Below are 24461 nucleotides of genomic sequence, written 5' to 3' on the forward strand. Positions count from 1 at the left end.
CATGTCTAAACAAAAGACTCCATTATGCAAGTAACCATTTCATTGTACTGCTTACACCTTCTGTGTCCTATGCATGTGATTTTATTTTATATAGCGTGTGTTTACCAGAGACAGTGATTTGAAGAACAACATGACCTGCAACAAAGTCAGATTAGAATATAGCTCAAAGGCCAGGTAAGGTTTATTTTTGCAACTGATTTCTGCTACTAATTTCACCACGTTTAGTCTTGAAATCTTTGGTTGTTTACTACACTGTGAATCCTTAAAGAGATGGGTGGGACTAAGGCTTAAGAGGGTGTGAATGATGCTGAATGGGTGTAGACAAAGGTGAGCTCCCCAGTAGGTGTAACAAAACATTTCAGGGACATTTTCTTAAAAGTGGGGTTACAAAGTTTATCAACTTTCAAAGCAGAATTACTTTCCCATTGTTCCTCAACTGCAGTGTATGATAAACAATTTTCTAGCTCTGAGTCTCTACTTTTATACAATTTAAAAAACATTATTTCAAATTTGGTGGGTCAAAGCAAAAGTACATACATGTAAATATTTTTTTCGCTCAAAAATGAATATCCAACTAGTCAGTGACAACTCTGTGGTGATTGGAGTTTGTGATAGCAACTATGTGAGCTTATTACATTATTATAGACACTATGTCCTGAGATTTCCTCTGATCTTCTATGTAGAAGTACCCCTTACATTCTAACGAGTCTTGTATAGCTTGTGAGCGTCATAGATCAAAACATGTTATGTGTGCGTGTTCTAGGGAGTTTCAGCTTTTCACAGATACTTTTTAATAGTTTGTACCTCAAACCAGCCTCTGGTCAAAAGTTGTGCACTATATAAGGATTAGGGTGCCATAGGACTCTGGTCAAAAGTAGTGCACTATATAAGGATTAGGGTGCCATAGGACTCTGGTCAAAAGTAGTGCACTATATATAGAGATTAGTGCGCCATAGGGCTCTGGTCAAAAGTAGCGCACTAAATAGGGATTAGGGTGCCATTTGGAACCCAACCTTAGAGTATACAGCACGGTTGGTTCTGTTGACTTCATCACCTCCTTTTTAGCTTCCTTCTAGTAATCATTACCGTACTGTGAAATTGTATTGGCTATGGTGTGGCTGACACCCAGGGGATAAAGAAAAAAACATTTCATAATTTGTTAGTGCATACAAATCTTCAAGCGTAGCATAATTTGTGGGGGGTGGGTGGGGGGTGTCTGAGAGCAGCAGGGGGTATTTGTGAAAATCTTACAAACTCTATTGGTATCAGATCACAAGATCACAAGCACAAAGACCTGATGTATTGGACAAGTAGGGAATATGGCTATACTGTAACAAATATCTGATGTATTGGACAAGTAGGGAATATGACTATACTGTAACAAATATCTGATGTATTGGACAAGTAGGGACTATGGCTATAGTGTAACAAATACCTGATGTATTGGACAAGTAGGGAATATGGCTATACTGTAACAAATATCTGATGTATTGGACAAGTAGGGAATATGACTATACTGTAACAAATACCTGATGTATTGGACAAGTAGGGAATATGGCTATAGTGTAACAAAAACCTGATGTAGTGGACAAGTAGGGAATATGGCTATACTGTAACAAAAACCTGATGTATTGGACAAGTAGGGAATATGACTATACTGTAACAAAAACCTGATGTATTGGACAAGTAGGGAATATGGCTATACTGTAACAAAGACCTGATGTATTGGACAAGTAGGGAATATGGATATGCTGGGGGTTAAACTATACAGGGGAATATGTATATCCTGGGATACACAGTAGCTTATATGTTAGCAGCAGACCAAGTCACATCCATGCAGGTCCAATATTTACAATGCATTGTATTACTCAGATGATAGCTACGTAGTAAACATATGAAGATACTGATTAAAGATATTTAGAAATTTGATTCACATGTTTAGTGTATCCATATTGCTATCAAGGAGAAGCCTCAAAGCCTCAAAAGCCTAAAAAAAAGCCTTCAAATGTTTTTATTTCTTGGAATGATGGAGGCTTCAGAAAAGGGCCTACTGGGTTTAGAGGAATAGAGGAATGGAGAGTGTCCATTCAGGCCTGTCTCCTTCCATTCTGTTTCACTCTGCAGCACCAATTTCATATTGATGAGCTCTGCACCAATTCAAATTGCATGTCTTATTTAAACATTTAACTAGCAAAGAGAGCAATATACTCTTTACTCAAACCCCGCTCATATCGAAATGCAAGACCCATTGCAATGAAAGGAAAGATCAGAGAGAGAGGAGACTTCAATGAGCTCAGGGTTTCTCGCTACTACCAGGACTCAGTTAAAAGTGTTTTAGTTTTCTAACTTTCTTTTTGAACATGTTGAATAAAATGTACATGTAGTAACTGTCACACAGACAATGGCTGCAATTTAAACCAGACCACAACAATAGCAATGTTGTCATTGTAACTCACTGTGTATTCACATCTCAAGTTCTGGAGACTGTCTGGAAGTAGTAATAGCAGCCTATACAGAACATTCTGTGAATTTTATAGAATGAGAAAATAACAACTTACTACATTGAAAAACTGCTTTGTGGTTTTTCCAAATAATTTAAGACCAATGTCTTAGTTTCTTTTGTGTTGTATTATCTTTCCATTGAACTGAATATGGAATGAATATTACTTCCAAAGAGAGAATTGGGTTAATGATTGAATGCCGCGAGCTGTATTGGTATCTCCATCCATACTTGACAACTCTTATAAAGCCATGAACCAAGATATTTCTTTATCATATTATCGGCAATGAAATGTCTACAGCGCAGAGAGAGATCAAGCCAGTATCATGGAGTTATCGTTATTTTCTCATAAAATAAACATAAAGAATTCAGATGAATAGTATGCTTCTTTGTATCAACATTGGAATAAATATATTATTTGTATTATACCCAAACCATTAACAATGAGAACAAAACAATGTTGCCCTCTGCATTACAGTCCAATGACAATTCCTCATTCTTCATGAAATACTTGAAAACAAATACTGAGTGTTAAGACACAGCAATGTGCTAGAGGAGGGAAAGAAAGTGGACATGAAATGAGTGTGGAATTCCTACTTAGCTAGTGCTTTGCAGACAGCAGGTAAAGCCAAGTGGAGCCTTTCCACTATGACTTCAACAAACTCTTATGAAGATAGCTAGCTACAAGAAGTAATTAGAAAATTGGACAACATTACCAAATTGGTAAGTCCTTTTCTCCTCAATCCTGGTCCTTATAGTTACAACAATCCATTCTAGTTTGTTGGAAGGAAGCCTCTTAAACATGCTAATCCTAGGGAGGAAGTGAGGATCTCAGCAGACCTGGCCCAAGCCTCTTAAACATGCTAATCCTAGGGAGGAAGAGAGGATCTCAACAGACCTGGCCCAAGCCTCTTGTCAACCCTATTAGCAATTACGATGTAGCCTTCCAGAGGAACTTAGCTTAAACTCAGCCTGCCAGTCTCAACTAGTCCGCCCTAGTGTCCCCAAGCCTCCGCTAGTCTCCCCTTATCCTCTTTAGTTGAGCAAGTTTTACATTAAGCCCACTCAGACACTATTGGCACCCATCCCAAATTGGAATAACAGATGTGGCTTATGCACACAATGCAACAGCACCACAAAGACGTCCTTCCTCAAACACCCACATATTGGACGAAAATGCCCGATCGGGTGTTTCATCTCATCTCATGTAATCAATCTCATCAAATAAAATAAAATGTTATTGGTCACATACACATAATTAGCAGATGTTATTGCGAGTGTAGCAATTATATATTTTTTTACCCCCTTTTCTCCCCAATTTCGTGGTATCCAGTAGTTACTATCTTGTCTCATCACTACAACTCCCATACGGGCTCGGGAGAGACGAAGGTCGAAAGCCTTCCTCCGAAACACAACCCAACCAAGCCACACTGAGCATCCAACCCGGAAGACAGCCGCACCAATATGTCGGAGGAAACACCGTGCACCTGGTGACCTGGTTAGCGTGCACTGTGCCCGGCCCACCACAGGAGTTGCTGGTGCGCGATGAGTCAAGGAAATCCCTACCGGACAAATCCTCCCTAACCTGGACGACTCTAGGCCAATTGTGCGTCGTCCCATGGACCTCCCGGTCGTGGCCGGCTACCTGGGCTTGAACCCAGAGTCTCTGGTGGCACAGCTAGTACTGCGATGCAGTGCCCTAGAACACTGCGCCACCCGGGAGGCCCTTGTGCTTCCAGTTCTGTGCTTCTAGTTCCGACAGTGCAGCAATATCTAACATATAATCTAACAATTCCCCAACAACTACCTAATACACACAAATCTAAGTAAAGGAAAGCTTAACTTTGGGTAAAAGGACAAATAGCTGAACACCGCAGCTCAATCAGGTTTAAGAACAGGTGTAAGAACACTGACTATCCAGTAGCAGCACACCTTGTTGAAGCTAACCATCCTATCTCCTCCATCAAATACACAGGTATGGAACATGTTACCCTACCAAGGAGAGGAGGTAACATTGATCCTGGAGGATCCTTTAGTGGTTCTTCAAATTGAAACTGTGGGATAAACCTCCATCGTCAAAGAGCCCCTTATAAATGGATCCTCAAATAATCCTTTTGAAGAACCTTGTGTGGTTCATTTTTAAACTACCCACCAATCCTCCAATGTTATTATCAATAATAATACGCTTAACAATAACAACAATAACAACAATAACAACAATAACAACAATAACAACAATAACAACAATAACAACAATAACAACAATAACAACAATATTTTTTTCCCTTTATTATGATCGCAAAGCAGAATAAAAAACTAAAATCTAAATATGAGGTAATCTCTCAGCAGAGCCCCAAGTCCAATGGGTATATCCTCTGGCGTGGTGATGTTAATGTGTCGATGTTCTCCGTATTCATAGCCAGAATGATTTAGCAGCGCATGGTGGTTGAACAGGTTTCCCGCTTATATTCATCAGAGGTGTAGGGAGGGTGAAGTCTGTAAATCCCCCCCCCCCCCAAAAAAAAGAGTAATTATACAGATGATTAACAAAACATGCACACGACAGAACTCATACCTCGGTTTTCTTGTGGTGAATGTGAATGAAAAAAACAAAACTGTTTTGATAATTGTTGTCATTCACATACACATACCATGTCCATAATGTAGAGGCCTATGGGATATTCATTGAAGAGGTCAGGGAGGAGGATGGTACACGTGATCTGTATAACAACCCAATACCGATTCACATACCTTTGTCTACCTCCTCGTCTGTACCTGCAGATTCAGACAAAAAGAAGTGAGCACATCAGCCATCTCCACCCATCAAGCCTTCAACATATTCTTACCTCTTTGCTGATTGATTTCCATTGAATTGTGTCCATTTTCTGTTTTAGAAATATTCACACAAATATGAAAAGATAGATGGTGTCATTATAAAGCAATATCAATTTAGATCATAGAAGGGACAAACCTTACCTTAAAATATGGAGATCTTTACATGTTTCAGTTAAGTGCCTTCACCTGCTGTCCTTTCAAATCGAAATGTTTCAGCTGGGCAGTTAGGTTCCTGCAAAGAACCCCCCACCAACTAAGGAGGTTCCTCAATGAACCTCCACCTCCTACGGGGTTCTTGGAAGAACCTTTAAGGAGCCATGTTCAGGGCCAAGAACCCTACGGTACTTCAAAGACCTTTGAGGACCATAGAAGAAGTCTTGTTGAGGAGACTACAGAGGGAGGCCCACTTGATCTCTTACAAACGTTGACCCTTAGTGGTTTGAACTTTGACTGATCTTAGGCCCTTTTCTATCAGCATTTCAATCCAATGAAAATAAAACATGTTTTGCCCTCAGGATTATTAGCCTACACTTACTTATCATGTTTCCCATGTTGATGATGCTCATTATGCACTTCGCTTGAATAACAATAAGATAGTAGATGAAATAATGAAACAAAGATGAAAGCAACTTGATAGTAACAGTAATGATTGTCGATATTAACATGATGGTTTTCTATTATATTTCATTATATTACCATAAGGTGATGTAAATAAACCCCGTCTATTTAACATCTTGACATTCTTTTTTTTTTCTTAAACAGTTCCACTTTTTCCCATCCCTCGTTACCTTAATTACTATGACACACCCCCAGCACCGTGTTCATTGGCTGCATTATTAATTGTTTGTCCACATAACCTTTTATTTTTTTATTTGACCTTTATTTAACCAGGCAAGTCAGTTAAGAACACATTCTTATTTTCAATGACGGCCTGGGAACAGTGGGTTAACTGCCTGTTCAGGGGCAGAACGACAGATTTGAACTCACAACCTTCCGGTTACTAGCCCAATGCTCTAACCACTAGGCTACGCTGCCGCCCCGAGTTCAAGCATTAACCATTTAACCCCTGAGGAAAGGCTCAGCATGCCTAAAAGTTGGTTGCTTTACCCATTAAATGTTTTAGAGCGTAATTAGAGTACGCAACTGTAGTTATTAATACCTTTTTTTTAGAGCACGTTTTAATGAAAGCAGTCGGACATTTTTTGGTGTGTGTATTGAATGGGATGGAAAAACAAGTGTTCTTTGGTTTGGTGGGGTTATTGTGAGTGTTTTTCATGGACAAATTGTGAGGTTATTGTGTATGAATGAGTCATTCTGTTACCTCGCTCTTTTGATACTATGATATGTCTCAAAATAAAACGCTAAATGAGACAACTCAATGTACCAACAGTTCTTTTCATTGTCTATTTTGGCGTTAACACCCTGTCTCCACTCTGAAGTTTAAATAGCGTTTTATTACTCTGCTGACAGGGTTCTGATCAATAAACATTGATGTGTATAATAAAATGTATAGCTATAGCGATGGGTTTTACAGTGGACGCTGCTGTAAGGCTGGATCATTGCAGAGGGGGATAAGGGCCATGGTTTAGGTCTAACTCAGTGCTTTGTCAATACCCATCAGCTAGCATCACCACTGAGGTTATTATTGCCTCTATGTGGTCTTCTAAGACTCCTAGAAGGATCTTCTCTCCTGTGGCACTTGCGTCAATTTGTCTGGTGATTTATGATGTTGACTTGCTGAGCCGGTATCACCTAACTCATTCAGAGAGTCTGTACAGGGTAGCTGGCTGCCGTCCACTCTGTAATGGTGAAAGCAGTACGCAAGCATAACCCTCCTGAGAAAAGTAGGAAAGATGAGCGAATAAGTGGGTCAAGCAGCAGGCACAAAGGCAGGAGTGGGGACGAGGACTTCGGAAATCAATGCAGCTTCCAAGGCTTTGCTTTTCTAGGGAGATATTGAACACCAAGAAAATGTGTAGCTCAGTTTGTAAATGACGTGGCTAAAAGCTATAAATGATCTATTTATCGTCGATTATTCTGTTCCCAGGTGGTTCATAGGAGGCTTCAAATCACAGGAGATAAGTAACAATGAATAACAGTGATATATTTAACAGGGATAGTTTCGGGGAGAGTGTGAAAGATAACACTGTGTTTCAAAAACAGAGCCCATGTGCATCACATCATGAATCAAAGGTTTAAGCATTCTGTGTCTGTCTGTTAAAAATAATTCAGTTAATTATTTAAATGAAGCAGGACCACTGCTTGTATCCCTGTGAAAACTCTCAGTCAACACAATGTTGTTTACAAGCATATGCATCAAATGAACAGTACTCTCCTCCGTGGGTCAAAATCACGTCTACCGAGGTAAATTAACGTGAATCTGCTGTCTTCACTCATGTTGCCCCCAGGTTTTCACATTGATAAACAAAGTAAGGGTTTTGTTACTCAACTGTCTACTCGGTCATTTGAAATTCAATCTCTAAGAGTCTCTACTGGGTGAAACATATTGAGGAAATATACAATAGCTATCTTCCTTTATTTAACGAGGCAAGTCAGTTAAGAACAAATTCTTATTTACAATGACGGCCTACACCGTCCAAAACCGGGACGGCACGGGGGGGCAATTGTGCACCGCCCTATGGGACTCCCAATCACAGCCCGGATGTGATACAGCCTGGAATCAAACCAGGGACCGTAGTGACGCCTCTTGCACTGAGTTGCAGTGCCTTAGACCGCTGCGCCACTCGGGAGATATACTATTTTATAACTGAATCAATAGAGTTAGACACAGTATGCTAACACTCTGCATAAAAACAATAGGACAGAATATTATATTATAATAGAGGCCTTTAAATGTTAAGTAGCTGACAGTCGACTGGATGGAAAACCAGTAGGAAAGGTGTGCTCTTAGTGGATCCGAGAGTCCTACTCTAATGGTTTTAGTAAATGATTGCATTTGATATAAATCATCTCAGGTCCCCAGATTGTGGGGGGGGGGGGGGGGGGGGGATCTAATTGACAAATGGTGTTGTCGTTTGTTAGTGGAACGGCACCTCAATTACCCGCCGAGCAGCTTTTTATCTATTCATGTGCACAAAGTCATGCATTCATGAGGATTAACATGGAACTCTAACTTAGGGTGTGTTCGAAATGGCACCCTTTTCCCTATGTTTTCCCTATGGGCCCTGGTCAAAAGTAGTGCACTACACAGGGAAAAGGGTGCTATTTGGATGCACACACATAGACTGGCAGGCAGGCACAGATAGCATATTTTACCATAAGAGGAATGAGCCTGACACTCATTACCCCTTACCAAATAGAGAGAGGAGGAAGGAAGGAAGTAAGGAAGGAAGGGATGAAGCAAGGAAGCAAGGAAGCAAGGAAGGAAGGAAGCAAGGAAGCAAGGAAGGAAGGAAGGAAGGAAGGAAGGAAGGAAGGAAGGAAGGAAGGAAGGAAGGAAGGAAGGAAGGAAGGAAGGAAGGAAGGAAGGAAGGAAGGAAGGAAGGAAGGAAGGAAGGAAGGAAGGAAGGAAGGAAGGAAGGAAGGAAGGAAGGAAGATTATGTCGCTGTGCCCTTTCTGTCACTTCATGGTCATTTTCTAAAACAAGTTCATTCTGATCCCCTTTTTTCCAGCAATATAGGTATTGTGAATGTACAGTTCACTGTGGAGGGGGAAAAAGCTTAATAAATGGATGAGTATGAGGAAAATATGGAAACGTTAAGCTTTGGATGTTACCCTGCTAGGCCAATATGTTACACTGAGAATTTGAAACCATAGAAGTGTAGGAAACCATTCCGCCGAAAAGACTGTAAACCTCCTTCACAAATCCTCATTTCAAACCTTTCACAATGGCAGCCTTTAAAATGAAACGTGTGGGGTATTGAATGACGTCTGACATTATTCACAGCAAACAAATCTGCAATAAAACACAGGTTATGTTAGACAGATACAAAGTACATTCCCTCTAGTTTAAATGTCCTCTCTCAAACAATATCATCTAAACATCCAAATCCTCCTCAGAAAGGAAATCCCCAATCCACTGTCATATTATACAGCTATCACGATGCTACGTTAACATTACGGCTGAGCTTATCAAATTATATGTTAGTTGAGTGGCCGTACGGAGAGAAATTACAACCAATGACTACACTGAAGACTGCAATATTCTCCCCGGATACAGCACATAAAACATAAACATAGCCTAGCTAGAGCAGTGGAGCGGTGACCGAACGGATGATGAAGGCACATCCCTACCTCTCTGTCTGTTGGGACAGCTGTCCCATAGGGCCTCTGACTCAACAGGTGACTGTCCCCCAGCCTGTCTGTTGGGACAGCTGTCCTGTAGTCCCTCTGACTCAACAGGTGACTGTCCCCCAGCCTGTCTGTTGAGACAGCTGTCCCATAGGGCCTCTGACTCAACAGGTGACTGTCCCCCAGCCTGTCTGTTGAGACAGCTGTCCCATAGGGCCTCTGACTCAACAGGTAACTGTCCCCCAGCCTGTCTGTTGAGACAGCTGTCCTGTAGTCCCTCTGACTCAACAGGTGACTGTCCCCCAGCCTGTCTGTTGGGACAGCTGTCCTGTAGTCCCTCTCCCTCAACAGGTGAATGTCCCCCAGCCTGTCTGTTGGGACAGCTGTCCTGTTGTCCCTCTCCCTCAACATACGACTGTCCCCCAGCCTGTCTGTTGGCACAGCTGTCCCATAGGGCCTCTGACTCAACAGGTGACTGTCCCCCAGCCTGTCTGTTGGGACAGCTGTCCTGTAGTCCCTCTCCCTCAACAGGTGAATGTCCCCCAGCCTGTCTGTTGGGACAGCTGTCCTGTTGTCCCTCTCCCTCAACATACGACTGTCCCCCAGCCTGTCTGTTGGGACAGCTGTCCCATAGGGCCTCTGACTCAACAGCTGACTGTCCCCCAGCCTGTCTGTTGGGACAGCTGTCCCATAGGGCCTCTGACTCAACAGGTGACTGTCCCCCAGCCTGTCTGTTGGGACAGCTGTCCCATAGGGCCTCTGACTCAACAGGTGACTGTCCCCCAGCCTGTCTGTTGAGACATCTGTCCCATAGGGCCTCTGACTCAACAGGTGAATGTCCCCCAGCCTGTCTGTTGGGACAGCTGTCCCATAGTCCCTCTGACTCAACAGGTGAATGTCCCCCAGCCTGCCTGTTGGGACAGCTGTCCCATAGGGCCTCTGACTCAACAGGTGAATGTCCCCCAGCCTGTAACCCAATGCAGATGCTCTCCAAAGGTAAACACTGATGGGATTATTCACCACTTTGCTATAGTGCAACTATGTGCATTTAATATCACTGATATTAATATGGCTAATTCCTCAAATGAAGATTGACAAAAAAAGTTACAAATGATTAAATAACTTGGACCTTTGGCAGCGAATACAGTGTTGTTCATTAAATAACTTGGACATTTGGCAGCGAATACAGTGTTGTTCATTAAATAACCTGGACCTTTGGCAGCGAATACAGTGTTGTTCATTAAATAACTTGGACCTTTGGCAACGAATACAGTGTTGTTCATTAAATAACTTGGACCTTTGGCAGCGAATACAGTGTTGTTCATTAAATAACTTGGACCTTTGGCAGCGAATACAGTGTTGTTCATTAAATAACTTGGACCTTTGGCAGCGAATACAGTGTTGTTCATTAAATAACTTGGACCTTTGGCAGCGAATACAGTGTTGTTCATTAAATAACTTGGACCTTTGGCAGCGAATACAGTGTTGTTCATTAAATAACTTGGACCTTTGGCAGCGAATACAGTGTTGTTCATTAAATAACTTGGACCTTTGGCAGCGAATACAGTGTTGTTCATTAAATAACTTGGACCTTTGGCAGCGAATACAGTGTTGTTCATTAAATAACCTGAACCTTTTGCAGCAAATACCACGTTGTTCTTTAATTCAATCACGGATATAAATCAATTCCAAAACAAAGATTGTCAAAGAAAATAAAGAGCTGAACCTTTAGGAAGGGAGAACATTGTTGTTATTGCTTTCTGTAACTATCCTAGCGCTTGAAGATACAGTGGGTGAAATGGGGTGAAGCTGTCAAACAGTTTGCAGCTTGCTTCCAGCATGGTACAGTGCAACACAATCAATGAAACAGCCTAACATTCGCAACAGGCAGGATCTCTCTGCTTCACTCTTCACTTCACTCTCTGTACACTTATTCTTTGGGGGGGAGCTGAGCAGGTGTATTGGGAGCCAATCAAGATTTCAGATACAGGTCTGTTGTTGAGAAAATAATGTTTTACTTCCGACAACAACAGAACGCAAGGAGTTCTAACTAACTGCCTGTAAGAACAACGCATTCAATTGTGTGTGTGTGTGTGGGGGGGGGGGAACTGGTACATTTCTTATCTTCAAATGTTGTAAAAAAAAAAAGAATATTATATTCAACTTCCTGTTACCTTGAACTATTATTTATCCTATTAGTAAATTGTGAAAATGTTATAATATTGAATTGGACAGACAGAGAAATGGCAAACAAATGAGTTTTCTGATTAAGTGGTTTAGTCACGATTTATTATGGACAGATATTTCTCTGGGTTGCCCACGGTGATGCTTGTCAGAGTATCAGGTATGCATCCAAAATGGCACCCTATTCCCCACATAGAACACTAATATTTAATTACTGGCTCATGCAGATGACATACAGTGCCTTCAGAAAGTATTCAGTAATTCCTTGAGTTTCTCCACACTCTGTTACAGCCTTATTCTTAAAAGGATTAAATTAAATTAAAATCCTCAGCAATCTACACATAAATACCTCATAATGGCAGGTTTTTAGAAATGTTTGCAAATGTATAAAAAATGTAAAAAGCACAAATATCGAATTTACATAATATGTTCAGACCCTTTGCTATGAGACTTGAAATTGAGCTCAGGTGCATCCTGTTTCCATTGATCATCCTTGAGATGTTTCGACAACTTAATCAAATCAAATTTTGTTTGTCACATGTGCAAAATACAACAAGTGCAGACCTTACAAGCCCTTAACCAACAATGCAGTAGTTAAGAAAAAATAAATGTTAAGAAAGTACTAAAATTAAATCAAAATCAAAAGAAAGAAAATAGAAAAATAAATAATTAAAGAGTAACAATAAAATAACAGTAACAAGGCTATATACAGGGTATTACGGTACAGAGTCAATGTGGAGGCTATATACAGGGTATTACGGTACAGAGTCAATGTGGAGGCTATATACAGGGTTTTACGGTACAGAGTCAATGTGGAGGCTATATACAGGGTATTACGGTACAGAGTCAATGTGGAGGCTATATACAGGGTGTTACGGTACAGAGTCAGTGTGGAGGCTATATACAGGGTGTTACAGTACAGAGTCAATGTGGAGGCTATATACAGGGTGTTACGGTACAGAGTCAATGTGGAGGCTATATACAGGGTATTACGGTACAGAGTCAATGTGGAGGCTATATACAGGGTATTACGGTACAGAGTCAATGTGGAGGCTATATACAGGGTGTTACGGTACAGAGTCAATGTGGAGGCTATATACAGGGTATTACGGTACAGAGTCAATGTGGAGGCTATATACAGGGTATTATGGTACAGAGTCAATGTGGAGGCTATATACAGGGTATTACGGTACAGAGTCAATGTGGAGGCTATATACAGGGTATTACGGTACAGAGTCAATGTGGAGGCTATATACAAGGTGTTACGGTACAGAGTCAATGTGGAGGCTATATACAGGGTGTTACGGTACAGAGTCAATGTGGAGGCTATATACAGGGTATTACGGTACAGAGTCAATGTGGAGGCTATATACAAGGTGTTACGGTACAGAGTCAATGTGGAGGCTATATACAGGGTGTTACGGTACAGAGTCAATGTGGAGGCTATATACAGGGTGTTACGGTACAGAGTCAATGTGGAGGCTATATACAGGGGGTACCGGTACTGAGTCAGTGGGGAGGCTATATACAGGGTGTTACGGTACAGAGTCAATGTGGAGGCTATATACAGGGTGTTACGGTACAGAGTCAATGTGGAGGCTATATACAGGGTGTTACGGTACAGAGTCAATGTGGAGGCTATATACAGGAGGTACCGGTACAGAGTCAATGTGGAGGCTATATACAGGGGGTACCATTACAGAGTCAATGTGCAGGCTATATACAGGGGGTACCATTACAGAGTCAGTGTGGAGGCTATATACAGGGGGTACCGGTACTGAGTCAATGTGGAGGCTATATACAGGGGGTACCAGTACAGAGTCAATGTGGAGGCTATATACAGGGGGTACCGGTACAGAGTCAATGTGGAGGCTATATACAGGGGGTACCGTTACAGAGTCAATGTGGAGGCTATATACAGGGGGTACCGGTACTGAGTCAATGTGGAGGCTATATACAGGAGGTACCGGTACTGAGTCAATGTGGAGGCTATATACAGGGTGTACCGGTACAGAGTCAATGTGGAGGCTATATACAGGGGGTACCGGTACAGAGTCAATGTGGAGGCTATATACAGGGGGTACCGTTACAGAGTCAATGTGGAGGCTATATACAGGGGGGTACCGGTACTGAGTCAATGTGGAGGCTATATACAGGGGTACCGGTACAGAGTCAATGTGGAGGCTATATACATGGGGTACCGGTACAGAGTCAATGTGGAGGCTATATACAGGGTGTACCGGTACAGAGTCAATGTGGAGGCTATATACAGGGGTGTACCAGTACAGAGTCAATGTGGAGGATATATACAGGGGTGTACCAGTACAGAGTCAATGTGGAGGCTATATACAGGGGGTACCGGTACAGAGTCAATGTGTGGGGGCACCGGTTAGTCGATGTAATTGAGGTAATATGTACAGTACCAGTCAAAAGTGTGGACCTACCAACTCATTTAAGGGTCTTTCTTTATTTTTTACTTGTGAAGACATCAAAGCTATGATATACTGTAACACATATGGAATCATGTAGTAACCAAAATAGTATTAAACAAAACAAAATATACATAATATTTTAGATTCTTCAATGTAGCCACTATTTGCCTTGATGACAGCTTTGCACACTCTTGGCATTCTCTCAACCAGCTTCATGAGAAATGCTTTTCCAGCAGTCTTGAAGGAGTTCCCACATATGCTGAGCACTTGTTGGCTGTTTTTCCTTCACTCTGCAGTCCAACTCATCCCAAACCATCTCAATTGGGTTGAGGTCAGGATTGTGGAGGCCTGGTCATCTGATGAAGCACTCCATCACTCTCCTCCTTGGTCAAATAGCCCTTACACAGCCTGGAGGTGGGTTCTGGGTCATTGTCCTGTTGAAAAACAAATGATAGTCCCAAACCAGATAGGATGGCGTATCGCTTCAGAATGCTGTGGTAGCCATGCTGGTTAAGTGTACCTTGAATTCCAAGTAAATCCCCAACAGTGTCACCAGCAAAGCACCATCACACCATCACACATCCTCCACCATGCGTCATGGGGGGAAACCACAAATGCAGAGATCATCTATTCACCCAATCCGGGTCTCACAAAGACATGTCAGTTGGAACCAAACATCTCAAATTTGGACTCATCAGACTAAAGGACATGTTTCCACCAGTCTAATGTCCATTGCTCGTGTTTCTTGGCCAAATCAAGTGTTTTCTTCTTACTGGTGTCCTTCAGTAGTGGTTTCTTTGCAGCAATTCGACCACGAAGGCCTGATTCACTCAGAATCCTCTGAACAGTTGATGTTGAGATGTGTCTCTTACTTGAGCTCTGTGAAGCATTTATTTTTTGTCTGCAATCTAATGTGCAGTTAACACTAATGAACTTATCCTCTGCAGCAGAGGTAACTCTGGGTCTTCCTTTCCTGTGACTTTCCTCATGAGAGGCAGTTAACACTAATGAACTTATCCTCTGCAGCAGAGGTAACTCTGGGTCTTCCTTTCCTGTGGCGGTCCTCATGAGAGACAGTTAACACTAATGAACTTATCCTCTGCAGCAGAGGTAACTCTGGGTCTTCCTTTCCTGTGACTTTCCTCATGAGAGACAGTTAACACTAATGAACTTATCCTCTGCAGCAGAGGTAACTCTGGGTCTTCCTTTCCTGTGACTTTCCTCATGAGAGGCAGTTAACACTAATGAACTTATCCTCTGCAGCAGAGGTAACTCTGGGTCTTCCTTTCCTGTGACTTTCCTCATGAGAGGCAGTTAACACTAATGAACTTATCCTCTGCAGCAGAGGTAACTCTGGGTCTTCCTTTCCTGTGACTTTCCTCATGAGAGGCAGTTAACACTAATGAACTTATCCTCTGCAGCAGAGGTAACTCTGGGTCTTCCTTTCCTGTGACGGTCCTCATGAGAGACAGTTAACACTAACGAACTTATCCTCTGCAGCAGAGGTAACTCTGGGTCTTCCTTTCCTGTGACGGTCCTCATGAGAGACAGTTAACACTAACGAACTTATCCTCTGCAGCAGAGGTAACTCTGGGTCTTCCTTTCCTGTGGCGGTCCTCATGAGAGACAGTTAACACTAACGAACTTATCCTCTGCAGCAGAGGTAACTCTGGGTCTTCCTTTCCTGTGGCGGTCCTCATGAGAGCCTGTTTCATCATAGCGCTTGTTGGTTTTTTGTGACTGAACTTAAAGAAACTTTAAAAATTCTTGAAATGTTCCGGATTGACTGACCTTTATGTCTTAAAGTAATGATGGACTGTTGTTTCTCTTTGTTTATTTGAGCTGTTCTTACCATAATATGAACTTGGTCTTTTACCAAATAGGGCTATCTTCTATATACTAACCCTCTGATTGGCTCAAACACAATAAGAAGGAAAGAAATTCCACAAATGTACTTTTAAAAAAGGCACACCTGTTAATTGAAATGCGTTCCAGGTGACTACCTTCTGAAGCTGGTTGAGAGAACGCCAAGAGTGTACAAAGCTGTCATCAAGGCAAAGGTTGGCTACTTTGAAGAATCTCAAATATAAAATATATTTAGATTTGTTTATCGCTTTTTTGGTTACTGCATGATTCCATATGTGTTATTTCATAGTTTGTCTTCACTATTATTCTACAATGCATTAAACAGTAGTAAAAAAACATAGAATTCAAAAGAGTTAAACAAAATCAAAAGCAGCAAATTAAAAACACTGACAGGTCAGGGAATCAGTCTCAAGATCTTTCATCAATGATTTAAAACACCAATCGGGACAAGTTCTGCCAGTTTAAAAGTATTTTGTAAGGCGTTCCAAGCCGATGGCGCAGAGTACATAAATAGCCCTTTTAACAAATTCAGTTCGGACATTTGAAACAGTTAGCAGGTTAAATTCCTGCAAACAACGAGATTAGATAGTAGGGGTGCCAGGGGAGCCTAGTGGTTAGAGCGTTGGACTAGTAACCGAAAGGTTGCAAGTTCAAATCCCCAAGGTACAAATCTGTCGTTCTGCCCCTAACCCACTGTTCCTAGGCCATCATTGAAAATAAGAATTTGTTTTTAACTGACTTGCCTAGTTAAGTAAAGGTTATAAAAATAAAAGATAGGCATTTCCTATCCAACAGTTCTAATATAACTCCATAGCAAATATCCTCTACTATCAGGTAATGAATAATATCCTGATTGGTCAATAACAGCTTCATTAACAATACTGAAATAAATGCTGTACAGTTTGAAGTGATCTCTCTGTAGTGTGTGTGTGTGTCTGAGTAGTGTGTGTCTGTATAGTGTGTGTCTGTATAGTGATCTCTCTGTAGTGTGTGTGTCTGAGTAGTGTGTGTCTGTATAGTGATCTCTCTGTAGTGTGTGTGTGTGTGTCTATGCAGTGTGTGTCTGTATAGTGATCTCTCTGTAGTGTGTGTGTGTGTGTCTATGCAGTGTGTTCAGTCAGTGCACACACACCAGGATATGTTACTACATTTGCGAGGTATTATGGCACGGCCCAGTGATTTTCAGCTTGGACAGCAGGACTGATCATCAATTATTATACCTCAGTGGATCAAATTAGCATATTCCCCCTATTCCACCACCCCCAGCTCTGGAGCTCTGGAGCAGCGGCCCTGGCCTATGGTGAGACCGAACCAGACTGAACCAGCTTAGTGGTTGGGTGCACCTGTAAGCTCAGTGACACCTACCAGGACAGCAGCAAAGAGAGAGAGGCAGGGACACGCCGCAAGACAACATCTGCATCCCCTGGTGTCTGACTGAGTTAAGCCAACTGTAGAATCAAGGGCACCACTAGAGGCATTTTATTGTATCTATTTTAACAAAGCTATACCGGATGGATCTGTAGAGATGCTCTACTCTCTCTATACAACTCTATTTAACTGGGTCTGTCTTTAGGAGATGCTCTAATCTCTCTATACAACTCTATTTAACTGTCTCTGTCTTCAGGAGATGCTCTACTCTCTCTATACAACTCTATTTAACTATCTCTGTCTCCAGGAGATGCTCACGTGCCTGTCGGCATGTGTCTGTCGGCGTAATTGAAAAGTTGAGGAAAGAGGGGCGTGACAAAGGGAAGAGGGGTGTGACAAAGGGAAGAGGGGCGTGACAAAGGGAAGAGGGGCGTGACAAAGGGAAGAGGGGCGTGACAAAGGGAAGAGGGGCGTAACAAATGGAAGAGGGGCGTGACAAAGGGAAGAGGGGCGTGACAAAGGGAAGAGGGGTGTAACAAATGGAAGAGGGGCGTAACAAAGGGAAGAGGGCGTAACAAAGGGAAGAGGGGTGTGACAAAGGGAAGAGGGCGTAACAAAGGGAAGAGGGGCGTGACAAAGGGAAGAGGGGTGTGATAAAGGGAAGAGGGGCGTGACAAAGGGAAGAGGGGCGTGATAAAGGGAAGAGGGGCGTGACAAAGGGAAGAGGGGCGTGATAAAGGGAAGAGGGGCGTGACAAAGGGAAGAGGGGCGTGACAAAGACAAGAGGGGCGGGTGTGACAAAGGGAAGAGGGGAGTGACAAAGGGAAGAGGGGCGTGACAAAGGGAAGAGGGGCATGACAAAGGGAAGAGGGGCGTGACAAAGACAAGAGGGGCGGGCGTGACAAAGGGAAGAGGGGTGTGACAAAGGGAAGAGGGGTGTGACAAAGGGAAGAGGGGTGTGACAAAGGGAAGAGGGGCGTGGCAAAGGGAAGAGGGGCGTGATAAAGGGAACAGGGGCGTGATAAAGTGAAGAGGGGCGTGGAAAAGGGAAGAGGGGTGTGACAAAGCTGCATATAGCATGTAACTGTTAGCTAGCTAGTTAAATCTTTATTTTTTAATTTAACCTTTATTTAACTAGGCAAATCAGTCAAGAACAAATTCTTATTTACAATGACGGTATATTCAGGCCAAACCCTAACCCGGACAACGCTCAGTCAATTGTGCGCTGCCCTATGGGACACCCAATCACAGCCAGTTGTGATATAGCCCAGGATCAAACCAGGGTCTGTAGTGATGCCTCTAGCACTGAGATGCTCTGGAGCAACGAACCGCCCTTGCTGTCTCTGCCTGGCCGGTTCCCCTCTTTCCACTGGGATTCTCTGCCTCTAACCCTATTACAGGGGCTGAGTCACTGGCTTACTGGGGCTCTCTCATGCCGTCGCTGGAAGGGGTGCGTCACCTGAGTGGGTTGATTCACTGATGTGGTCATCCTGTCTGGGTTGGCGCCCCCCCTTGGGTTGTGCAATGGCGGAGATCTTTGTGGGCTATACTCGGCCCTGTCTCAGGATGGTAAATTGGTGGTTGAAGAGATCCCTCTGGTGGTGTGGGGGCTGTGCTTTGGCAAAGTGGGTGGGGTTATATCCTTCCTGTTTGGCCCTGTCCGGGGGTGTCCTCGGATGGGTCCACAGTGTCTCCTGACCCCTCCTGTCTCAGCCTCCAGTATTTATGCTGCAGTAGTTTATGTGTCGGGGGGGGGTAGGGTCAGTTTGTTATATCTGGAGTACTTCTCCTGTCCTATTCGGCGTCCTGTGTGAATCTAAGTGTGCGTTCTCTAATTCTCTCCTTCTCTCTTTCTTTCTCTCTCGGATGCTCTATCTATTGTCCCTATTGTCCCCAACATATGCTCTATCTAATTCTCTATTTCTTTCTCTCTCTCGGAGGACCTGAGCCCTAGGACCATGCCCCAGGACTACCTGACATGATGACTCCTTGCTGTCCCAAGTCCATCTGACCGTGCTGCTGCTGCAGTTTCAACTGTTCTGCCTTATTATTATACGACCATGCTGGTCATTTATGAACATTTGAACATCTTGGCCATGTTCTGTTATAATCTCCACCCGGCACAGCCAGAAGAGGACTGGCCACCCCACATAGCCTGGTTCCTCTCTAGGTTTCTTCCTAGGTTTTGGCCTTTCTAGGGAGTTTTTCCTAGCCACCGTGCTTCTACACCTGCATTGCTTGCTGTTTGGGGTTTTAGGCTGGGTTTCTGTACAGAACTTTGAGATATCAGCTGATGTACGAAGGGCTATATAAATAAATTTGATTTGATTTGATTTGAGATGCAGTGCCTTGGACCACTGTGCCACTCGGGAGCCCATTCTAATGTACCCTGACAATATAACCGGTAGTTTTGTAGGCCTAACTATTAGCTAATGTTATGTTGTCTTATGTGTTTCCGGAACACAGAAGAGCCGATTGGAGTGAACACCTTGGCAACAATCCTGCCAAAGATTGGCAAAATAGCTGGCCCATCGCAGATTTACACAAACCACTGCCTCTCAACCATGATCCAGAACCTGTTGGATGCTTGACTGGAGGCATGAGAAATACTGTCTGTCAGAAGACACCGATTCACAACGTCTCTTCAAAGTTACTGAAGGACAAATCTGGAAGCGAGGAAGCAGTGGAGCGCTATTCTCTCTGACAACACAGCGGCAGCTCCCCCAGCTGAAAGAACGGCCTCCATTTCAAGCAGCTTGGAGCCAACAAATGACAACATGGGCCAGCTAACAACAAACAATAACACAAGGCAAGCTAACAACAAACAATAACACAAGGCAAGCTAACAACAAACAATAACACAAGGCAAGCTAACAACAAACAATAACACAAGGCAAGCTAACAACAAACAATAACACAAGGCAAGCTAACAACAAACAATAACACAAGGCAAGCTAACAACAAACAATAACACAAGGCAAGCTAACAACAAACAATAACACAAGGCAAGCTAACAACAAACAATAACACAAGGCCAGCTAACAACAAACAATAACACAAGGCAAGCTAACAACAAACAATAACACAAGGCAAGCTAACAACAAACAATAACACAAGGCAAGCTAACAACAAACAATAACACAAGGCAAGCTAACAACAAACAATAACACAAGGCCAGCTAACAACAAACAATAACACAAGGCAAGCTAACAACAAACAATAACACAAGGCAAGCTAACAACAAACAATAACACAAGGCAAGCTAACAACAAACAATAACACAAGGCAAGCTAACAACAAACAATAACACAAGGCAAGCTAACAACAAACAATAACACAAGGCAAGCTAACAACAAACAATAACACAAGGCAAGCTAACAACAAACAATAACACAAGGCAAGCTAACAACAAACAATAACACAAGGCAAGCTAACAACAAACAATAACACAAGGCAAGCTAACAATAAACAATAATACAAGCAAGCTAACAACAAACAATAACACAAGGCCAGCTAACAACAAACAATAACACAAGGCAAGCTAACAACAAACAATAACACAAGGCAAGCTAACAACAAACAATAACACAAGGCAAGCTAACAACAAACAATAACACGGGCAAACTAACAACAAACAGTAACACAAGACAAACTAACAACAAACAATAACACTAGGCAAACTAACAACAAACAATAACACAAGGCAAGCTAACAACAAACAATAACATGGGCAAGCTAACAACAAACAATAACACAAGGCAAGCTAACAACAAACAATAACACAAGGCAAGCTAACAACAAACAATAACACAAGACAAGCTAACAACAAACAATAACACAAGGCAAGCTAACAACAAACAATAACACAAGGCAAGCTAACAACAAACAATAACACAAGGCAAGCTAACAACAAACAATAACACAAGGCAAGCTAACAATAAACAATAATACAAGCAAGCTAACAACAAACAATAACACAAGGCCAGCTAACAACAAACAATAACACAAGGAAAGCTAACAACAAACAATAACACAAGGCAAGCTAACAACAAACAATAACACAAGGCAAGCTAACAACAAACAATAACACGGGCAAACTAACAACAAACAATAACACAAGGCAAACTAACAACAAACAATAACACAAGGCAAGCTAACAACAAACAATAACATGGGCCAGCTAACAACAAACAATAACACAAGGCAAGCTAACAACAAACAATAACTCAAGGCAAGCTAACAACAAACAATAACACAAGGCAAGCGAACAACAAACAATAACACAAGGCAAGCTAACAACAAACAATAACATGGGCCAGCTAACAACAAACAATAACACAAGGCAAGCTAACAACAAACAATAACACAAGGCAAGCTAACAACAAACAATAACACAAGGCAAGCTAACAACAAACAATAACACAAGGCAAGCTAACAACAAACATTAACACAAGGCAAGCTAACAACAAACAATAACACAAGGCAAGCTAACAACAAACAATAACACAAGGCAAGCTAACAACAAACAATAACACGGGACAATTTTTTAATTCGTGCACAATTACAGGTCAACATTCAGATCAACGTTAGTTAATAATCGTCATATGTTAGTCATTCTAAAAGTGGCCCTAATGCTTGGTTTTTGCATACATTTAATGTGAGCTTGCTAGCTAGCCTGTGGATATGTTGCATAGCAACCAGTCTAGCAACAAGACTTTTGTGTATGGCCAATATACCATGGCTAATGGCTGTATCCAGGCACTCCGCGTTGTGTCGTGAGAATATACCACACCCCCTTGGCCTTATTGCTTAAGTATGTCTCCCTTCTCTTTAAAATATACTTTATGGTATTCACTGTACATCATACAGAATTTAAACATGACTGTTTCAGACAGAATTCATTCAGCAATGTTCATTGCCTATTTCCAAATCCATGTTTCCTAGCACAATAGACACACCGGATTGGGAAGACAGAGAATTGAAAATATGGCCTGAAATACAAAAAAAAGTCGAAAATCTCCTCTTTTTGTTGTGATTCATGATTCATTCCGAGATGATATTTATATTGTGTGTTTTTTGTTGTTGGTCTACACACGTTACTGTTTGACAAACGCCTGGCACCAGCATCCAGTGAGGAGCTGTAGTTAAATAGAATGTGAGGAGAAATCAGTTCAAACAAGCCAGGAGTCTGGCGGGGGTGGGGGGGGGTGGGGGACACAGACTGCCTGTGTTTGTTGGCACAGAGACAGAAGCCAGGTTTGCTGTAGCATTCATGGCATGGCATGGCAGATGACTGACCTCGTGGCTGCTACATAGCCTTGAGGTCTCACAGATGTCACTGCCGCAGCCTCTTGCACCTCTCTCTCCTCACAGAAGAGAGACAAGCCAGCTAGGGCTGAGAATGGCAAATGTAGTGAATGCTTCAATTGGCCCGATTATGATAGAGCACAACTGCCAGATTTATGTGTCCAATGTCAAGCCCTTTCCAAAACCTCCTGTCATTTTCTGTTAGGACAAACATTTCCTGCAGCTAGCTACAGGGCCTCCCAACACCCACCTTCCTCAACTCTCCTCTCCTCAATTCAGCTCCCACCATCCTCTTCTCTCCTCAATTCAGCTCCCACCTTCCTCATCTCTCCTCAATTCAGCTCCCACCTTCCTCTCCTCTCCTTAATTCAGCTCCCACCTTCCTCATCTCTCCTCAATTCAGCTCCCACCTTCCTCTCCTCTCCTTAATTCAGCTCCCACCTTCCGCATCTCTCCTCAATTCAGCTCCCACCTTCCTCTCCTCTCCTCAATTCAGCTCCCACCTTCCTCATCTCTCCTCAATTCAGCTCCCACCTTCCTCATCTCTCCTTAATTCAGCTCCCACCTTCTTCATCTCTCCTCAATTCAGCTCCCACCATCCTCATCTCTCCTCAATTCAGCTCCCACCTTCCTCATCTCTCCTTAATTCAGCTCCCACCATCCTCTCCTCTCCTCAATTCAGCTCCCACCTTCCTCATCTCTCCTTAATTCAGCTCCCACCATCCTCTCCTCTCCTCAATTCAGCTCCCACCTTCCTCATCTCTCCTTAATTCAGCTCCCACCATCCTCTCCTCTCCTCAATTCAGCTCCTACCTTCCTCATCTCTCTTTTCTTCTAAAATCCATCCTCCGTGTTGGTGGTGTCCTAACTGAAATCCATTTCTACCCATTCAGCAAAGCTCTTCTTCTTTTCCTGAACTCATTCCATTTGTCTGTGTTACCGCCCTGTGAGTGGTCCTCTGAAGTGATCTATTTGTCTGAAGACACCAATTTATCAGAGCTGTACAGTGTATACCGTACATCGATCACAGAGGGGATAGAGGGGTTTGGGTGCATGGAGTAATATGACTCATGTTTGCACGGGAACACCTGGATTAAATTGGGGCAGCAGGGTGGCAGGGTAGCCTAGTGGGTAGAGCGTTGGACTAGTAACCGAAAGGTTGCAAGTTCGAATCCCCGAGCTGACAAGGTACAAATCTGTCGTTCTGCCCCTGAACAGGAAGTTAACCCACTGTTCCTAGGCTGTCATTGAAAATAAGAATGTGTTCTTAACTGACTTGCCTAGTTAAATAAAATAAAATAAATAAAAAATTGCTGTGCATGGAGATGTCGTAGAGTGTTCTGAGGTTTCAACATGACAGTAGTGTTGGTGTCATTTGATCATGTTACATTCCATAATGTGACAATGTGGTATTTATTATTCTGATCAGGATTGGACCCAGAAATATGAAATGGATTATGTTCTTTTAGATTTTTTTGTCACAGGACTTAGAAATGTAAAAGTGTTGCTTTTGACAAATAATGAAATATGTAACTCAATTCCAAATGACTAAATTATAATTTATCGTGATTAGTCACTGCATTTCAGTCCAAAGTTACTCTAGATGTAGAATACATTAGATACTATTATTCTGGTCAGGTTTTCTAATAAAATGTTTTAAAAAATGAGGATTGTGACGGTCCGGAATTATTTTACAAAGGTCACAGACAGACTAATT

At 42.5% G+C, this 24461-nt stretch overlaps 1 protein-coding gene across 1 annotated transcript; it reads right to left on the minus strand.

The window, feature by feature from the left end:
• Window positions 1–4791: 4791 nt before the first annotated feature.
• LOC116353672 (cartilage oligomeric matrix protein-like) lies at window positions 4792–23194 on the minus strand. The gene is made up of 3 exons (XM_031791333.1): window positions 23186–23194; window positions 5152–10590; window positions 4792–4996 (listed from the first exon to the last, which is right to left on the minus strand). Exons 1-2 carry the CDS (start codon window positions 23192–23194, stop codon window positions 9538–9540), a joined length of 1062 nt encoding a protein of 353 aa, XP_031647193.1. The 3' UTR covers window positions 4792–4996; window positions 5152–9537.
• Window positions 23195–24461: the final 1267 nt, after the last annotated feature.

Source organism: Oncorhynchus kisutch, linkage group LG15 (assembly GCF_002021735.2).
Source record: "Oncorhynchus kisutch isolate 150728-3 linkage group LG15, Okis_V2, whole genome shotgun sequence".
NCBI classification, from domain to species: Eukaryota; Metazoa; Chordata; class Actinopteri; order Salmoniformes; family Salmonidae; genus Oncorhynchus; species Oncorhynchus kisutch.